The sequence below is a fragment of the Vipera berus genome, assembly GCF_964194415.1.
Source record: "Vipera berus genome assembly, chromosome: 7".
NCBI lineage: Eukaryota > Metazoa > Chordata > Lepidosauria > Squamata > Viperidae > Vipera > Vipera berus.
The window spans coordinates 78015806-78036352 of record NC_138209.1 but is presented as its reverse complement, the minus strand read 5'-3'; the positions used below and the strand labels follow the sequence as shown (position 1 = coordinate 78036352).

At 44.9% G+C, this 20547-nt stretch overlaps 1 protein-coding gene across 1 annotated transcript; it reads left to right on the top strand.

Annotated features, from left to right (window-relative positions):
- Positions 1-595: 595 nt before the first annotated feature.
- UCHL1 (ubiquitin C-terminal hydrolase L1) lies at positions 596-13354 on the top strand (the record flags this gene model as incomplete). The annotated part of the gene is made up of 9 exons (XM_081332562.1): positions 596-628; positions 1040-1051; positions 3679-3807; positions 6177-6327; positions 7273-7358; positions 8361-8408; positions 9854-9923; positions 11069-11127; positions 12896-13354. The coding sequence occupies 9 exons, from the start codon at positions 596-598 to the stop codon at positions 12980-12982; spliced, it is 675 nt and encodes a 224-aa protein (XP_081188688.1). The 3' UTR covers positions 12983-13354.
- Between the last annotated feature and the right edge of the window lie 7193 nt (positions 13355-20547).

Sequence of the window (20547 nt, the reverse complement as noted above, 5' to 3'; positions counted from 1 at the left end):
CACAGATAGAAATCTACATTAGAAAGAAAGAAAGAAAGAAAAAGGAGAGGGAGAAGGAAGGAAGGAAGGAAGGAAGCTCCACGCTTCTCTAGGTCTTCCCAGAGCCAGCCCAGCCCCTTGCCAAGCCTTTGCAAAGCGCCCGCACCTCCGCAGGGCCACCCCGAGGGCATCTAGACGGCCTCGCCAGAGGCTTCTCGCAGCCCTTCCGCCCCTCCCCTCCTGCCCTGGCCAAGGCTGGCCTCATTAGGCACCACTCCCCCTCTGGTCTGCATCAGCCGACCGGAGGGCCGTACTATATACACCCGGGGAGAGGGGGGGGCGAGCTCCTCTCCTAGCCTGAGCCCCCACCCACCCGAGGGAGCTGCCCGCCCGCGCAGGAGGGAAAACTGGGGGCCTGGCGGAACAGGAGAGGGCCGGAGGGGAGGGGGCCACTTAGAAAACCAGGGGAGGGGGATTCTGGGTGGGCGTCTCTTGGCCCCAGCCGAGCCCCCCCCTCTCCTCCTCGCCAGTGGGCCGGTCCGGTTTCAATATATAGGGGGTGGGCGGGCGGCTGCTCTGCCCCCAGAACGGATCCGGCAGGTTTGCGAGTGGCAGGATGGCGTGGCAGCCCGTAGAGATCAACCCGGAGGTGGGCTGGGCTGGGGGGGTCGGGGGTCCGCTTGGAGGTCGGGCGGGGGGGTCTTAGATGCAGCGCTGGTCCTGGGGAAGCAGAGGCTTCTCCTGCGGGACTGGGCTTGGGTGGGGGGTCTGCCTGGGTTGGGGTGGGGTGGGGGGTCTGCCTGGGCTCGGGTGGGTGGTCTGCCTGGGCTGGGGTGGGTGGTCTGCCTGGGGTGGGGTGGGGTGGGGGGTCTGCCTGGGCTGGGGTGGGGGTCTTCCCGGGGTGGGGTGGGGGGTCTTCCCGGCGTTTGCAGCCCTAGAGGAGGGGTGTGGGTGGGAGACCCCCCCCCAGGGAGGAAACGGAGGGCGGGGGTCGTCCTTCGGCGAGGCTGACTCGGCTCCCGCGCCTTTCCTTCCTTCCTTCCTTTTTCTGTCTTTCCAGATGCTGAACAAAGTGAGTGGGGGGTCCGCCAGAGACGCGTCGTCTTCGCCGGGCTGGGCGTTTCCTGGCTCGCCGCTGCACCTGCCTTTATTCTTGCCCCCTCCCCCCCCCGTGCAAGGAGAAGGGGGTGGGGGGGTGGGAGGAGGCGCCCCCAGGATGGCTCGCCCCCTTTTTGCCCTGTTGGAAGCGGGTGGGGGGGGTCGCAGGGAGAGACGTGGAAAAGAGGTGGAGGGTCTCTCGCCTTCCAGCTCGAGAGGCTGCTCCTGCGAGGGCTGGCCGGCAGGGGGCGCTGCGGACCGCGCTTTGTGCTGTGTCACGCCGAAGGGCTGGGGAGGGGCTGCTTGGAGGAGGAGGAGGAGGGGGGGGTCCCCCTGCCACCGGTGGAGGGGGGGGAGAATTGCCAGACCAGGAAACATCCCCCCCTCCTCTCCTTGTGATGGTGGTGGTCCTGCTTGCTATTGAGCAAGCCACAACCATCATCTTCCTCAACATCTGGAAGCTTGAGCATCCTTTGCGGGGGGGGGGGGGGGACCACAGCCTGTTCTGGCAACCGTAGTGGCAAGTACACATCCTTTTCCCCCTGGTTGCTGGCGCAAACACAATTCCTCAGCCCGTAGGGCTTGGCTGGCTGCTGGTGCCAAGGTATTTTTTTAGGATACGGCTTCCCATTTGCTCCCAATGTATCCGGGAAGGGGCCTGGTTCGTCCTCTCTCTCTCTCTTAACCTGGGACTGACCACCTTCCCTTGGCGCCTTCCACATCATCCCTGCTTGAAAGGAAACCCATTTGCATCTGAATGGCAGATTATCCTAGTTCCTTGTTTTATTTATTTATTTTATTTTAATTCCATTTATATCCCGCCCTTCTCCGAAGACTCAGGGCGGCTTACAAGCTTAGCAGTAGCCTTCATTCTATGGATATGCCTGCTTATTAGGGCTTTCACACACACACCCCAAGCGGCATTATTACAAAGTCAGCTTAATTGCCCCCAACAATCTGGGTCCTCATTTGACCTACCTGGGAAGGATGGAAGGCTGAGTCAACCTTGAGCCTGGTGGGACTCGAACCTGCGCTAATTGCAGGCAGCTGGTGTTACTTAAGGAGGCATTAGCCCACTGCTCCACCAAGGCTCTTTGTTGGGGGGGGCGCCCTCTAATCTATACAGGGTGAGCAGGACTGCTGGATTTATTGTTAAGGCCGGAGGGAGGCGGGGGCGGCGGCGTTCCAGGACCTGCGGACTGCAACTCCCAGAATTCCTGAACCGGTGACGCTGTCTCAGGAATTCTGGGAGTCGAAGTCCACAGGCTTGTAAACCTGGTTAAGGCGGTTGCGCCGACAGATTGAACGGAGCAGGGTACCCTTGTAAAGGTGAGGCCTTTTATCTCATCGTTGGTTCTTTGTATTGTCACCTCTGGGTTTTATTTATTTAGCTCTCGGGCCCAGACTGAGGAGGAATTTTTAATTTGGGGTTCTTTTTAACTGACTACAGGGTTAATTTAATATTTTTTAATTTGGTTCTTAATTTTTGTATTTTGGATTTTTAATTCCCTGTAAACCGCCCTGAGTCCTCAGGGAATAGGGCGGTATATAAATATAACTAAATAAATAAATAAATAAATAAATGAGCGGCACAAAATAAAAAAAAATGGAAAGGGACCAACAGGATCACAGGGCAAACATCTGGGTTTAATGGCTGTCTTTTCTTGTAACTTTTTCCCCCTCAAATTAGAGCCTGCATTTTATTTTTGTTTTGTTTTTTTTATTGATACAGTGGTTAGGATTAATCAAACCTTCCAATCCACCCTGGGATCGAATGAAATTTTCTTTCCCAGCAATCTGTTGCCCTAACCCAGGAGGGTCTTCAAACCTGACCCTTTGATGACTTGTGGACTTCAACTCCCAGAATTCCTCAGCCAGGCATGCGCCTGGCTGAGGAATTCTGGGAGTTGAAGTCCACAAGTCATCAAAAGGGCCAGGTTTGAAGACCCCTGCCTTAACCGCTGTAAGACAATGGCTGAAGGACTTCATTAAAGGGTTCCAGCTTAAAATGCAGCAGCGCCATTAAACCTCCCGTGACTGGGCAAGAATAAGCAGGCTGTGTGTGTGTGCAGAATGGGATGGCTGCATTCAATCTAATAAATAATATTAGATGCATTTCATTTTGCTGGAACCCCTGCAATCCCCAAAGTAGAGTATGAGGAGGCTGCCAGCTTGGGAATTTGAACCCAGAACAACGCACAATTTTTGCTCCTGAGATGGTGTTTATTACTCATCCTTTCGGCCATTATCCAGCGCAGTTTTCTTCTGCGGTTTTTCTTTTGCCTATTACTTATTATGTATTACTTGCGGGTGGGAATAAAACGGGGACATTTTCACTTTTAGTTTTATTAAATGGGGAAACGTTTGCTACCTATCTCTCCCTGCCTTCGGCTTTACCTCCTTGCGCATTCCTGGAGTAAACTCGCAATTAATAAAATTATCTCAGTTTTGAACCCAGAGCCCCGAAGCATGGGTCGATTCTCCGGCTGAGTTTGTGGTTCAGCTAAGCAGAACGAAGTTGCATGGTCGTTCAGACCATGACTTGCCTGTTTTGGCAATGTGAGATACCCAGTATTGTGTGTGCTTCCCTTTCTTGTGTAGATACTCCATCGCCTAGGAGTTGCCCCTGGCTGGCAATTTGTGGATGTCTTAGGGTTTGAGAAAGACATCTTGAGTGCTGTGCCGACTCCGGCTTGTGCAGTACTTCTGCTCTTTCCCCTTACGGCTCAGGTAAGTATTAAAGCTGAATAAAAATAAAATAAAATAAAATCTTCCATCCCTTATTGCAGGGGGTCTCCAACCATGGCAACTTTACGACTTGTGGACTTCAACTCCCAGAATTCCTCAGCCGGCCACGTCCACTATCATTTATGACAACCGTCTTAGCTAATTTACGCACTGCAGTGATTCATTAACAAATGGGGTGGGAAAACTTGTAAAATGGGGCGAACCACGCCTCTTAACCACTTTCTTGCTTAGCCGTACCAATTTTGGGCTCCGGTGCGGTCGTAAGTTGAGGACTTCCTGTATTTTACAAACCTTTGCCTAACAGTTGGATGTCATTGGCTAATCTAAAGCAGCAATCTCTCTCTGAAGGGGTTTTTGCACCTTTAATATCCTGTGTCAGAATCCCAGGAATTTGCAAAAGCTGCCTTGGGGAATTGTGACCAAAACAATTGACTGGGTTGAACCTGTATAGCAAATTTATAGTAAATACTCTGTTATTTCCTAATATCCGTGGAAATTTGCTTAGAAGCCAGAATTAACAACGATGGGGCACCTTGGAATGTATTAATTTCAAAAGAGTGGCACTGTTTGGACCCATATGTTGAAAAGCAGAATATTGGCATTAGTTTACGGGTAGTATACTTGGCGTATAACCGCAACTGAGCCCAAAATTTCCGTTGCTAGGTGAGAAATTGTTTAAGTTGAGTTTTGTCCCATTTTATGACCATGACTGCAGTTGTTGAGATGGCAACACGGTTCTTAAGTGAACCAGGCTTTCCCCGTTGACTTTGCTTGTCAGAAGGTCGCAAAAAGGGGTCACGTGACCCCGGGGGAACGCTGTGACCATCATAAATACGAGCCAGCTGCCAAGCGTCTGAATTCTGATCACGTGACACACACCCCGGGGATGCTGCAATGGTCGTAAGGGTGAAAAATGGTCAGGAGTCACTTTTTCCAAAGCCGCGTGCAACGTCGTACAGTCACTAAACAAACGTTTGTAAGTGAAGGGGTGCCTGTGTTAGATCTTCCTTTAGAATTTGGTCCTTTGTTAACATTCTCTGTACAGCCGGTGGCAATAAGGAATTGTCTTTGAACTTCATTGGTGTCAGTCGCATTTACAATTCAAAGCTAAGTGTCAGTTTTCCGACGTATTGACACTTAAGCGCATAACATTCTAAGCAGTCTTCAAGTTACAGCAGTTCATTTAGTGACTGTTCGAAGTTACTGTTGTGATTCCTCGCCAGCCAGTGGATCCGGCAGCTGAGTCTGAGGAGTCAGATGATGAGGAGGAGGAGGGGCCTGGAGTGACATCAGAGTCAGAGGAAGGCACTGAGCAGCTCCAAGACTTACAGTCAGAGGAGGAGTCTGGCCCCTCTACTTGCGCTCAGGCTGAGACACAGCTGTGCTGGGAGGCTGAGTTGGACAGTGATGAAGAACAGCTGGGACAAATCACTGATGCACAAATGAGCAGGCAAGAGAAGCGAGTAAGACAGAGGAATGCAATGGGGCGGCTCCAAAGGCAAAGGAGACAGGATTAGGAAGCCACACCTTGGCTGAATTATAAAAGGGAAACTGGGAAGTGCTGGTTGCCAAAGGCAACCATTCATGTTGAGGACCAGGTTTCTGTGGACTGTGTTTATTTGCCTTAGACATTGACTCAGGTCTGTGAATAATAAAAGGAGTTGTTTTTTTCTTGCGGTTCCTGCCTGCTTGTTGGAAGAGGCGGTTTCTCCTTATGAGCATAACAAGGTTGGGACAGAACAGTTACACCGGCACTAAAAAAAGTGATCTAGGATCAGTTTTCAAGCTTATGACCGCTGCAGCATCCCCAGGGTCACGTGATTTATGAATCCTTGACAAATGATTCATGACTGTTGCCGTGTCCCGGAATCACGCAGTCCCCTTTTGCGACCTTCCGACAAGCAAAATCAACCGGGAAGCCCGATTTGCTTAACAACCGTGATACTAACTGAAGAACTGCAGCGATGACACCGAAGAGCCGTCGTAAAACAAGGCAAAATTCACTCAGCAACTGTCTCGCTTAGAGACAGAAACGTTGGGCTCAATTTGTCATCGCAAGCCGAGGACTACCTGTGGCTTAATTTTGCAACTCGCGCCATTCCTGATGCCCTTGGATCGTTCCGTGTGTGTCTTTTCATCCAGGGTGGCTGGGATACGTGTGTCGTGCACACTTTAGGCGTGTTCAGTCTTTTGAGAGGGCCTACAAGTCTCCAGTATGGTCCAATCCAAGGTGCAGATAACGCCCTTCTGCAGAAAATTGCTCGTTCCTGCTAACCAGACCGGGTCAAGTTTGTGATGAAAACACAAAACGCCCCCGGGATGGTGTCTTAATAACTATCCTTCAATTGTAGCATGAAAACTTCAGAAAAAAGCAAACTGAAGAGCTAAAGGGCCAAGAAACAAGTTCAGATGTCTACTTTGTGAAGCAGAGTGCCAGCAACTCTTGTGGAACGATTGGCCTCATCCACGCGGTAGCTAATAATCAAGATAAAATACGCTTCGGTAAGTAGCCGTGGAGAATTTTCCGGTGGATGTAAATCTTGCAGGCTTTACTGCGCCCTAAGTTGTTGGTTGGTGTGGACTTAAAATATTTTAAGAGCCCCTACGAGTTCTGAAAGTCAAACCTGCAGAGGACGTGACACGGGTTTCCTGTCTTGAGTCTGCCTGAAATTGTAGATGATGCTTTTAGACTTTAAAATACGTGTGTGGTTAGCCGTGCAGAAACAGAACGGGCCTCAAAAAGCTTTTCAGATTTGGCTGGTGGAATCAGCTGCTACTATAGTAGTAGTACTGTAATCTCCAGGGGGTTGCCACGAAGAAAAGGGGGTCAAGCTATTCTCCAAAGCACCTGAAGGCGCAGGATAAGAAGCAACGGATGGAAACGAGTCAAGGAGAGAAGCAACCTAGAACTAAGGAGGAATTTCCTGAGAGTGAGGACAATTAACCAGTGGAACTCCTTGCCTCCAGAAGCTGTGAATGCTCCAACACTGGAAGTTTTTATGAAGAGATTAGACGACAATTTGTCTGAAATGGTATATATGAGCAAGGGGTTGGACTAGAAGGCCTCTTTATTTGTCTTTTCTCTCTCCCCACGTGTGTTACGTGTTTCATAACAAAATCAATTTCCACCTTCAACCTCAGTGGCGGTTTGACGATGTACAACAACTTGGTAAATTATTAACAGCTGGAAGTTCATTCTCGGATCAGGCAGTTCACCAGTAGCTCGGAGTCTTGATCTATTTTGCACCTCTCTAGGTGGCAGTACTTTTTAAGAAGAGATTGAGCAGCCATTTATGTCTGAAATGGTGTAGGGCTTTCTGCCTGACGAGGGGGTTGGACTGGAAGACCTCCAAGTTTCCTTCCAGCTCTGCTATTGTGTATTCTATTCTGTGCTGCTGGTATTTCTTCGTACAACACTTAAATCGCTTTTGATTTCCTGTTTTCCAGACGAAGGATCTGCCCTGAAAGAATTCCTCACCTCCACAGCTGGGCTGTCTCCAGACGAGAGGGCAAAACGTCTTGAGAACAACAAGGTAATAAAGGATGGATGACCTGGATAACTTTGTCCAAGCTGCTAATAGAGGCTAAGGGTGTGTTCAGAAACGTCATCCTCTTTCGTGCTGATTCCAGTCTCCTGTTTCAGCTATCAATAGAAACACACTGACTTTATAAACTAGAACAGGGGTCTTCAAACATGGCCCTTTTATGACTTGTGGACTTCAACTCCCAGAATCCTTCCTTCCATCCCTCCATCCATCCATCTATCTATCTATCTATCTATCTGTCTGTCTGTCTATCTATCTATCTATCTGTCTGTCTCTTATCTATTTTTATCTCTTCTATTTCTATATCTCTATCCTATCTATTTTTATCTTCTATTTCTATATCATCTATCTCTTTATTTTTATCTCTTCTATTTCTATATCTCTATCTCTTCAATCTGTATTTTTATCTTCTATATATCTATCTGTTCTATCTATATTTTTATCTCTTCTGTTTCTATATAATACTGTAATAATGTTGGAAGGGACCTTGGGAGGTCATCTAGTCCAACCCCCTGCTCAGGCAGGAAACCCTATACCATTTCAGACAAATGGCTGTCCAGTCTCTTCTTAAAAACTTTTGAGTGTTGGAGCATTCACCGCTTCTGGAGGCAGGAGATATCTCGTATCTCTTCTATTTTTATCTTCTATTTCTATGTCTATCATCTATCTCTTCTATCGATATCTATTTTTATCTTCTATTTCTATGTCTATCTATCTCTTCTATCGATATCTATTTTTATCTTCTATTTCTATGTCTATCATCTATCTCTTCTATCGATATCTATTTTTATCTTCTATTTCTATGTCTATCATCTATCTCTTCTATCGATATCTATTTTTATCTTCTATTTCTATGTCTATCATCTATCTCTTCTATCGATATCTATTTTTATCTTCTATTTCTATATATCTCTTCTATCAATCTATTTTATCTTCTATTTCTCTATCTATCTAATGCCTTTTTATTTTATTTTTTTAATCTCTTCCCAGGCCATTCAAGAAGCCCACAATGCAGTTGCCCAAGAGGGCCAGTGTCGGGTAAATACTGTTTTAATTGGTAGGTTTTCAACAATATAATGGGCCAAGAACTGGTGTCTCCAGCCCTTAGATAGAGCAGGGGTCTTCGAACTTGGCCCTTTGATGACTTGTGGACTTCAACTCCCAGAATTCCTCAGCCAGGCAGAGGCCTGCCACAGAAGTTATAACAACAGAATTTTGCAAATCTGAACTTGTTCCCCTACTTCCGTTCCTTTACCTTGGTGAGAACTGGGGAAGTGTGTCTGAGAGGCTTGCTCTGGTGACAGTTCTGTGCCTCACCTGGTTCCTTTTCTCTGACCAATGTTGCAATAGCAGCTCTGTCTTGGGTTCCTCAAAGTTATACCTTCAAGGAGGGAGGTGAAAATGCTCGGGAAGCTTGTTTTAAAAATATTGCAAAAAGGGGGGAGGGAATAAACGTGCCACCGTTATAATAATAATAATATAATAGCAGAGTTGGAAGGGACCTTACAGGATAGCATACAATAAAAAATAGAATAGAATAGAATAGAATAGAATAGAATAGAATAGAATAGAATAGAATAGAATAGAATAGAATAGAATAGAATAGAATAGAATAGAATAGAATAGAATAGAAAATGGAAGAATGGAATGGAATAGAAAATAGAAAATAGAAAATATGGAATGGAATGGAATGGAATAAAAAATATGGAATGGAATAGAATAGAATAAGGAATAGAATAGAATATACAGAGATGGAAGGGACCTTGGAGGTCTTCTAGTACAACCCCCTTCTCAGGCAGGAAAGCCTATATCATTTCAGACAAATGGTTGCCCAGTCTCTTCTGAAAAACTTCCAGTGTTTGAGCATCCACATCTTCTGGAGTAGAGTAGTGTAGAGTAGAGTAGAGTAGAATAGAATAGAATAGAATAGAATAGAATAGAATAGAATAGAATAGAATAGAATAGAATAGAATAGAATAGAATAGAATAGAATAGAATAGAGGAATGAAGAATAGAATAGAACAGAGCAGAATTGGAATGGGATAGGATAGGATAGAATCTTGGAATGGAATGGAACAAGAATAAAATAGAATAGAATAGAAAATATGGGATGGAATGGAATAAAAAATATGGAATAGAATAGAATAGAAAATATGGAATGGAATAGAATAGAATAGTGAATAGAATAGAATAGAATAGAATAGAATAGAATAGAATAGAATAGAATAGAATAGAATAGAATAGAATAGAATAGAATAGAATAGAATAGAATATACAGAGATGGAAGGGACCTTGGAGGTCATCTAGTCCAACCCCCTGCTCAGGCAGGAGACCCTATACCATTTCAGACAAATGGCTGCGCAGTCTTTTCTGAAAAACCTCCAGTGTTGGAGCATCCCACAACTTCCGAAGGCAGAACTTATGTGTCCCTTTCCCTTTTTCTTGCTAGATCCCTGCCTTCTTAACTCTTTATCTTCTCTTAGGCTGAAGACAATAAGGTGAACTTCCATTTCATTCTATTTGCCAGTGTAGGCGGACACCTCTACGAACTGGGTAAGTTTTGTATATCAGCTTTAAAAAGGCCAATTTCCTGTCTATAATTATAGCTTTAAATGCAGAACAGTTCTCCGTAGCATTTGAGGCAAGCCCAGGTTTTAGGCGTCTATAAATGCATTTACTTAAGGATCCGTAGCATATCTTTCTAGCCAGCTCCAGGTACAGTGCCATCAAACCTTGGCTCCTTCATGACTTGTGGACTTCAACTCCCAGAATTCCTCAGCCAGCATTGGGGGGGGGGGAACTATGGCTCCTTTATGACTTGTGGACTTCAACTCCCAGAATTCCTCAGCCAGCATGGGAGGGAACTATGGCTCCTTTATGACTTATGGACTTCAACTCCCAGAATTCCTGAGCCAGCATGGGGGGGGGAACTATGGCTCTTTTATGACTTGTGGACTTCAACTCCCAGAATTCCTGAGCCAGCATGGGGGGGGGGAAACTATGGCTCTTTTATGACTTGTGGACTTCAACTCCCAGAATTCCTGAGCTAGGTCCCTTCCAACTTTATTACTATTATGACTATTAAGTCATAAAAGAGCCAAGGTTCCCTGCCCCCGTGCTAGCCTTTTTGTAAACTGATACAATGGGGGGTACACACAACAGTAACATGTTAGTTTAAGATATTACATCAGCCTAGCCCATGTGCCTGGTTTATCGTCCATGAGTTTATGGACCATAAATTTGAAAATTTAACAGGAAGAAAAAAAATGGAAATTGGAGTCTTAATAGTTAATAATTATTTTTTGTCGTCATGGTTAGGGGAAGAAGTAAAAAAGAATCCGCAGCTTCTGAAATAATGAAAGGGTGATTCCTTTTTTCCCCTTTGGAGATATTACAAACAGCTGCTAATTAATATTGGACTAAATATGCTACAGGTAGAGAGATTAAGTCAGGGGTCTTCAAACCGGGCTCTTTTATGACGTGTGGACTTCAACTCCCAGAATTCCTTAGCCAGGCTGAGGAATTCTGGGAGTTGAAGTCCACACGTCATAAAAGGTTTGAAGACCCCTAGATTAAGGGCATTCCCTACCGTAAGCCTCCAAGAAAGCAGACCAAGCTAATTCCTCTTAACACCGCTAATTTTCATACCTGGAGATGCTACGGAAGTGATGGACTTTGTTCTCCTCCTTTGTTTGCAGATGGAAGAATGCCATTCCCTATAAAACACGGAGCCGCTTCAGAGGAGACCATGCTCGAGGTCAGATTTTTTTATTTTTTATTTTGCTTATGGCGCTCCCCATTTCACTTGTCCTTGCGAAGTTCCTACGACACGTACATCGCTGATCATCAGCCTGTCCGGCTCTTCAGACCGGCGGGAATGGTTCCACGCAAGCGGCGGGCCGGCACATACACACAGCTCCGTTTGAAGAAGTGGCGGGCGGACAGGCCTGCCGCTTGCGTGCATGGAGCCTGGCGTGCGTGTGCGCTCGGCCACTGCTCACGGGAGGGGATTCCAAACAGGCTGCGGCCCGAATGCCAGGAATCTCTGCGCTACGTAACATGCTGAATGTTGGGTAGTCTAGATTTTGCTGTGTGTATTGCTCTGGTGTCATGGACAGGCTCTGATACCTATTGGAATCGAAGAGTATTTGACTAAGGTTACTTCTATCCGAGAGGTGCTTTTTTTCAGGAGGCAACTGGAGTTTCATGTTTTCCTTTGAAGACCTTTCGCTTCTCATCCCAGAAGCTTCTTGCGCTCTGACCGGATGGCGGGGAAGGGAAGGATTTATACTCCTTGCAGACAGCTGCTCATTTGCCTCCTTTTAGAGGGTCGTTGAGGCCACTTGGAGGTTTGCCTGTGTCCTCAGTGGTGCTTTTTCAACTGGACTTTCTCGCTTTTCTTTGAAGACGTTTCACTTCTCATCCCAGAAGCTTCTTCAGCTCTGACCGGATGGCGGGGAGCGGAAGGATTTATACTCCTTGCAGACCGCTGGTCATTTGCATTCTTTTAGAGAGTCGTTGAGGCCACTTGGATCTTTATTTTTTTTAGACTTCCCGTAAGGCCACTTGGAGGTTTACCTGCAACCTCAGGGTCACCTGAGTGGTGCAAATGGGTGTGGAGTCTTCTTGTTTGCAGGATGTTGAGGCCGAAAGGCCTCAATGACTCTCTAAAAGGATGCAAATGACCAGCTGTCTTTGAGGAGTATAAATCCTCCCGTTCCCCACCATCCAGTCAGAGCTGAGGAAGCTTCTGGGATGAGAAGCGAAACGTCTTCAAAGACAAACAAGAAAGTCCAGTTGCCTCCTGAAAAAAGGCACCTTTGGGCTAACCCTGACCTGGATGACGGAGAACCTCCGTAGACATTGAGCTGAGGTACTTTTAATTTCTCATTCTGAACTTTAAAGCAGCTAGAAAAGTGGTGTGATCCTCCATTAAGTGTGATGGATCTCAGCTACTGAGAGTTAGGCACAGTCTCTTTACACCCACCCCATCCTGTACAACCTCTTAACCTAGATCCTTGGTTCACATGTAGCTGAACCAAGAAGGGGTCTGTTTCCTCAAATGGCTACTGAGACAGATTCTAATTCCTGAACCTGGGAAAGGCAGCCATTCCACGTTCACACGACACACCAAACCATGGATAAGTCTTGTAACTTGGTAAAATATGGAGATTGGACGGTGGTCCGCCTGTCCCTACATGGAAGTAAACCTTGACTAAAGTGTAACGTAAAGTGTTGTTATCTTTTAAAGTAATAACTGCCTTTTGGGACCCACAGTGCCGAAACCATGAGAGACGTGTTCAAACGATCATAAAAGCCCCAAACAAACCATCTTGGCTTATCCACATTACATCTTTGTATTTCCCAATTTCGGGGGAATAAGACTTATAAAGTGGGTGGGTACCTTCTTGTGGTATGGAGATGCGTAAAAGGCGTCTCTTTCCGACTCGGTTTCATTGCACCAAGGTCACCAGCGGCAACAATTGTGCAAGCTATGACTTAAATCCTTTTTTTTTTCTTTTTAGGCATCAGCCGAGATCTGCCAGCAATTCACCCAACGTGAGCAAGGAGAGGTCCGTTTTTCTGCTGTGGCCCTGTGCAAGGCTGCTTGAAGCGTGGCAACTGAAGTAGATCCTTGGCCTCTCACGGGATGTAGTTCAAGCCTTTAAGGCTTTAGCACTCATGTTTAAAACTTGGGAGAGGAAAAAAAAAACCCACAACCAAGTGAAAAGCAAGCCGGCTGTTCTTAGTTTCGACTTTAAGGTGTAACGCAATCCTCTTTTCTCTTCCCCCTTCCTGGTAGCACCTTTGCTGGCCCCTGTCCCAAAGACAAAAAGTCACGCAAAAGTGTCAAGACGTTGAGACTCCCTTAACTGTTGTGTGTGTGTATAAATGCTTTATTTATAGGCTTTTGTGATTTCCCAGGTTCCTTTCAAGTGGCTGTGACTGCTTGTCCATCACAACAATAAATCCCTTCCTGCAATTCCGGAAAACTCGCCTTTGCGTTGCTCTGCTAAAACTCCCTATGATGTAAAAGCGGCATTGGTTACAATCCCAACTTTCCCCCCAGGTTGCATTTCGTGGCCCACTGGTGGCCTGCGTGGCTACGGTGAATTGTCCACTTGGGGAAGGGGGCTCAAAATCCAAAGATCTTCCCAGCTTCGTGAAGTTTGGATTGTCTGAAATCTCAAAAAGATTCCTTGCCTGGATAAATGTACGATTTGGTTATGCACAATATTATTCAAGTAGAGAAAATGCTACGCAACCTTTGCGGCTTGGCGGCCCGACTGGGAGGAGGGGAGGGGAGGGGGGAACTGGACCGTGCAAGTGGTGGGCCAGCACACAGGTGTGCAGTTAGACTTGCACAAGGGGCGGGCTGGTGAGCACGCATAGGAGTGCCCCCCCAGCCTGCTGTTCACACGAGTTGAGTTGCATGCACGCACTCCGGCCAACCACTTGCAGGGGCCAATTTTGAATAGGCTGCAGCCCAGTAATGGTCCACAGCACAGGGGTTGGAGACACTTGATATAGAGCAGGCATAGGGAACCTTGGCTCTTTTATAACTTGGGGGGCTTCAATACCCAAAATTCCTGAGCCAGCCATGCTGACTCAGGAATTCTGAAGAGTTGGAAGTCCACAAAACAAAAGAGCCAAGGTTGCCTACCCGTGGTATAGGGTATTATGGAGGCTCTCAAATAATATGGTATAAGCTGTAGTGCAGGGGGGTCTTCAAACTTGGTCCTTTTATGACTTGTGGACTTCAACTCCCAGAATTCCTCAGCTAGGAATGCTGGCTAAGGAATTCTGGGAGTTGAAGTCCACAAGTCATAAAAGGGCCAAGTTTGAAGACCCCTGCTGTAGTGCCCCTAGGCAATATCTGGAACAATATGGCGGTCCACATAAGCAGATAAATTGGGTACGTCTTGTTTAATGAAGGGAAGGACTAGGGGGGAACATGATAGCACTATTCCCATATTTGAGGGGCTGCCAGAAAGAAGAGGGGGTCAAGCCATTCTCCAAAGCACTGAAGGCAGGACGAGAAGCAATGGGTGGAAACTCATCAAGGAGAGAAGCAACCTGGAATTAAGGAGAAATTTCCTGAGAGAGAGGACAATTAATCAGTGGAACGACTTGCCACCAGAAGTTGTGAATGCTCCAATACTGGAAGTTTTTAAGAAGAGCTTAAACAACCATTTGTCTGAAATGGCATAGGCTTTCCTGCCTGTGCAGGGGGTTGGACTAGATGACCTCTATTTTTCTCTTTGCTCCATGTGTGTATGTGTTTCATAACAAAATTAATGTTCACCTTCAAACACTCAGTGGCGGTTTTACGATGTACAACGACTTGGTAAATTATTAACAGCTGGAAGTTCATTCTTGGATCAAGTAGTTCACCAGTAGCTCTGAGTCTTACCTAGCTAATTGGTGGTACTTGCCCAATCTTGATGATCTTGAGGACCTAAGCCTGGACAGGACTTGGTTATTGGAAGACAAAAGTCCTGGAAAGTGGAAAACTTTCTGGAAAAAAGGCAAGAACAAACCATTGTTTGTACTGCTGCCAAAGAAACTCAACATGGAGGCATCTGAAGTCACCAGCAGCTCAGTTGGACTTGACACTTCTATCAATTTGTTGCTTGGCAATATATAAATAGGGGTGGAGATAACCCTATCAAAGATGGCTTGTCCAAAATACTAGAAAGGACATTTTAACAAAATAAGCCCAGTTCTACCAGGTTAATAATACCCATCCATGTATGTTATATGGGCCTTTGCAAAATCGGTATTTAGTGTTACCTCGTAAGTGACATAAGAGTTTCAATTAATATGAGGAGTTGACCTTCCACTGGACGTCAACATAATAGATTTCTTGGTCTTTTATCAGCTGGATAAAGTAATCGGTCGATCACCTCAAAGCAGGCTTCGCTTACTTAGCCACTGATGGATGCTCTGTTTTCCTGAGTCCTTGAGGTAAATTTCCAAGGAGCCATCTTTAAAATCATTTCCAACAAGCGTATGAACTTACATCACCTGTCACCGGATTTGACATTGACACGGGAAGGCAGCCCTTGCGCAATTTTCCACCACACTGAAATTTGGAGGTTGAAAATGCCATTGACTTAGGTATTTTGTTTGTTTTTAATACTCGTTTTTCCTCACTAGATGGCAGACGTGAAATATTTTTTTTCAGAACCTTCCCAATCGGCACAGAATAACAAGGCTGAAGGGACCTTGGAGGTCTTCTAGTCCAACTAGGAGACCCTAAATTAGAGGTCCCCAACCTTTTGGGCACCAGGGACCAGTTCCGTGGAGAGAGGTTTTTTTCTGTAGACCGGAGGGGGCCTGGTTTTGTGTGCTGCCTGCATCCCACGGATGGGGCTTTGCTTGTTTGTGTGGACCGGTTGCTGGCGTGTTGCAGCCCAGTACCGGTCCATGGACCAGGGGTTGGGGACCCCCTGCCCTATACCATTCCAGACAAATTGTCCACTTTTTTCTTAAAAACCTCCAGTGTTGGGAGCACCCACCACTTCTGGAGGCAAGTTGTTCCACTGGTTAATTGTTCTCACTGCCAGGAAAATTCTCCTTAATTCCAGGTTGCTCCTTCTCTCCTTGATTAGATTAGATTAGACTGCTTTTACTTGGGGTGCTTTGGCAGGCTTTTGTCGTTTTGTGTGTTAGTGTGAGTCCGTGTGGCTGTAATATTCTGCTGGTGGGTTTTTGAGATGTTCTTGATGTGTGCCAGGGCGATCCTTTGCAGGGCTTACTTTGGAAAGCAGTCTGGTTTCCCGAGAAGTTATTGTTGTTGTTTTTTTTTGTAAAGTATTACTTGGTAGCAAGTGGAAGCAAAACCCTATTCCATAAACCATAATCTCTATCCTAAACCCCGGTTTATGATCGGAGGCGTTGGGAAAGGAGGAGGCTTGCGAGCTATTCAAAGGAAGGAAATTCTTGGAACAGTTTGAAACCGGGAGAGGCGGTTTCAAGGAAGCCTTGCGAGACTTTCTGGATGGGTTCCAGTTGAGTTCGAAACAGGAATAACCATGTTTGTTATCGGTCTTTGAACAGGGCACCGTGGGGGATACTTGGATGCCGGTTTATAAGGAGACCGAGGCTTATTGTATCTGCTGTGAGTAGAGAAAGCCGGTTTGAGCTGCAGGCGGATCGGCTGGCTTACCACGACAAGTTTCCTGTTTCATAGATCTGACCCAAAACCTGCCAGATCAAAGCAGAGGGCTAATGCAGGAAGCCCCTGACTTACGACTGTTCATTTAGTGACCAAAGTTACAACGGGATTGAAAAAAAGCGACTTAGGGCCGTTTTTCCACACTCACGACTGTTGCAGCCATCCCCAGGGTCACGTGATCAAAATCCAGAAGCTCAGCTACCGGCGGGTACTTAGGACGGATGCAGTGCCCGGGGGTGTCACGTGATCCCCTTTTGTGACCAGTAAAGTCAAAGGGGGAAGCCAGATTCGTTTAACAACCGTGTCACTAATCGAACAGCTGCAGGGACCCCACTTAGCAACGGTGGCACGCTAAGTCATAAAATGGGGCAAAACCCACTGGAGCCATGTTTCACTTAAGAAAGCAAACGTCGGGCTCACCTGTGACTGTAAGCGGTGGTCTTCTGAGCCCAACATTTCTGTTGCCTGGTTGCTAATGAACAAATGCCTCGCTTAGCAGCAGAAGGTTTGGGCTCAGTTGTGGTTGTAAATTGAGGACGAGCTGTAAAGAGGGTCTGCTTGAACGAGTAACAGAGATGGGCTGTGTCTACACAAGACGTGGAATCATTTGCAAAATATGCCTGGCTCTACACCATACCTTAACATTTTCATGCAGCTTTTTTTAAAAAAAAAAACACTTAGTCACAGGAGACACAATGAACTGGGAAAAATAAGAAATTTTATTTATTTATTTTTATTTTTATTTATTTTATTTTAAATGGAGAGAAAGTAAAATTAGAGGCCGAAGGTAAATAAAATTAAAAGGAACTTTGTTTTAGTTCTACTCAGAAAGAGAGAGGAAAAATCTGAAAATTCCTTTCCGGTGTGATAAATGCAACCTGATGTCACCTGGGAGAATAGCATAATTGCTTGATATAGGGAATTTTCCTCCAATGGGATTTTCCCATGTATTTTACCAAGAAACACAGATAGGGCAGGCTAGAAAAGTCAGTGCCCTCCTAACCATACCCAAGCACTCCGAGTTTGTTGGCAATGTCCATTTTGCTCCACGAGATCATGGTGACCTAACCCTAAACCTAAGTGGAATTTTCCTCCAATGGGATTTTCCCATGTATTTTACCAAGAAACACAGATAGGGCAGGCTAGAAAAGTCAGTGCCCTCCTAACCATACCCAAGCACTCCGAGTTTGTTGGCAATGTCCATTTTGCTCTCGAGTTCATGGTGACCTAATCCTAACCCTATAGGAGAGGTACAGGCACATACACATTTATTTATTTGTTTACTTATTTATTTAAGATACAGCAAGCAGCACATGGATAACAGAAATAAAATTATATTGCAGGAGCACCTACTACTATGGGTATGTGTATGATGGAAATACATAATGAATTTTGTGCAGTTTGAGGAATTCAAGAAATTATATTTAAGTTATAGGTTCCAATTTAAAATATGTTGGTTCATGAAAACGGAATGCATGTTTTTTATATATTAATATCTGGGTCATTTATCCAGTTAAGGGCACTATTCGTTAGTTGCAGAAAATCTGCTTTTCCTCCTGTATAAGCTGTCAAATGGCAGCTAGTCACTATATGATCCTCTGTGTGAGTGTGTCTCTGTGTGTATGTATGTGTATAATATAAACACACACAGAAATAGATGATAGACAGATGATAGAGAGAGATAAATGACAGTATAGATAGATATAGATATGGATGATGGATGTAGATAGATGATATACATGATAGGTAGGTAGGTAGATAAAAAGATAGATGATAGATAGATGATATATAGATAGATAGATAGATAGATAGATAGATGACAGTATAGATAAATAGATGACAAGATAAAGAGATAGATATAGATATGGATGATAGATATAGATGATATACATGATAGATGACAGGATAGATATAGATAGATAGATAGATAGATAGGGATGATAGATATAGATATACATGATATAGAAAGAGAATACTGTATGTATATGTACATATGTGTGTGAATGTGTGTATACACACACACACACACGTATGTATGTATTTATATAATATATTCCATTATGCAACACTATAGGCTTAAAAAAAACAAGTCATGGTATCTTAGGGTATTCCTGGCCTGTTTCCATAGCAACAGAAAGCACAGCTACTGTATGATGCTCGGCTGAAAGAGGCACAGAGTTTTCGCTGATGAAAAAACTGAGGCCAAAAATCTGCTTGTTTCAAAATTCAGGGACTTTTTTTGGGCGGGGGGGCAGCATCTTATCTCCCTCCCCTCCCCCAGTCGCTGCTGTTTTCTTTGGAGTTTTCCTGATATACGGTTTCCTGCCTGAGCCGGGGTTGGACTAGAAGACCTCCAAGGTCCCTTCCAACTTTATTATTATTATTACTATTATTATTACTATGATGATGATGATGATGATGTAACACGGTTGTTAAGTGAATCCAGCTTTCCCCCATTGACTTTGCTTGTCGGAAAGTCACAGAAGGGGGCCACGTGACCCCGGGACATTGGGATGGTCGTAACTATGAGTCAATTGCCAAGCATCTGGATTTTTATCACGTGACCTTGGGGGATGCTGCAAAGGATGTAACGTTGAAAAACGGTCATAAGTCACTTTTTTCAGTGCCGTTGCAACTTCAAATGGTCGCTAAACAAATCGTTATATGTCAAAGACAACACCCTTGTTTGCGGGGGGTGTATGTCTTTTTGAGGCCCCCTTGCTGCTACGGTCTTCTTACGGTTTTTTTTTTAATGTATAATTTTTAAAATTGAATTCCAAAGTGAAAACATCAAAGAAAAAAAAGAAAAATAAACAAGCCAACATTTTCCAATACTAAGAATAAAATAATAATAATAATAATAATAATAATAATAATAATAATAATAATAATAATAATAATAATAATAATAAAAGGTGTACAAAAATAATAACGAATACAGGCAGTCCTCGACTTCCAACAGCTCCCTTAGTGACCGAAGTTATAAAGGCATTGAAAAAAGTGACATTAGGAGTGGTTTTTTTCCCCATACTTACGACCGTTGCAGCATTTCTTCCCACCCCACCCCACCTCCCATGGTCACGTGATTTACATTTGGATGCTTGACAACTGACTCATATTTATGACGGTCGCGGTGTCTGGGGGGGGGTTTAGGGTGTCAGGTGATCCCCTTTTGCGATCTTGTGAGAAGCCAAGTCAGGATCCACTTAATAACTATGTTACTAATTTAACAACTGCAAAAGTTCACTTTTTCCCACCCTCCCCTTTGTTTTTTTTGGCTTTTATTTTTTTATTTTCTTTTTTTTTCTTTACATGAAAGCAACAGTACTGAAATAATAATAATAATAATAATAATAATAATAATAATAATAATAATAATAATAATAATAATAATAATAATAATAATAATAATAGGGGGCAAATGGCAAAAGGAAGGACATTGCTTTTACACACAAAAGAAGGGGAGTGTTCAACAATTTACGGTTAGTCCTCGGCTGACAAAGAGTTCATTTAGTGACTGAAATGAGAATGGCAATGAAAAAAAAAATGACTTACAACCGTTTTTCACACTTAACGACCGTTGCAGCATCCCCCAAGGTGACGGGTTCAAAATTTGGAGGCTTGGCATGACTGACTCATATTTATGACCATTTCTCTCTCTTTGTGTGTGTGTGTGTGTGTGTATGTGATATTTATGACCATTCCAGTGTGTGTGTGCATCATATTTATGACCATTCCAGTGTGTGTGTGTGCGTGCACGTGTGTGTGTGTGTTGTGTGTGTGTGCACGTGTGTGTGTGTGTGCGCACGTGTGTGTGTGTGTGTGTGTCTGTGCACGCACGTGTGTGTGTGTGTGTGTGTGTGTGTGTGTGTGTGTGTGTGCACACGTGTGTGTGTGTGTGTGTGTGTGTGTGTGTGTGTGTGTGTGTTGGTCCCATTTTGAGACCTGACAAGCAAAGCCAGTGGGGCTTGGCCAGATTTCCTTACCAACCGGGTA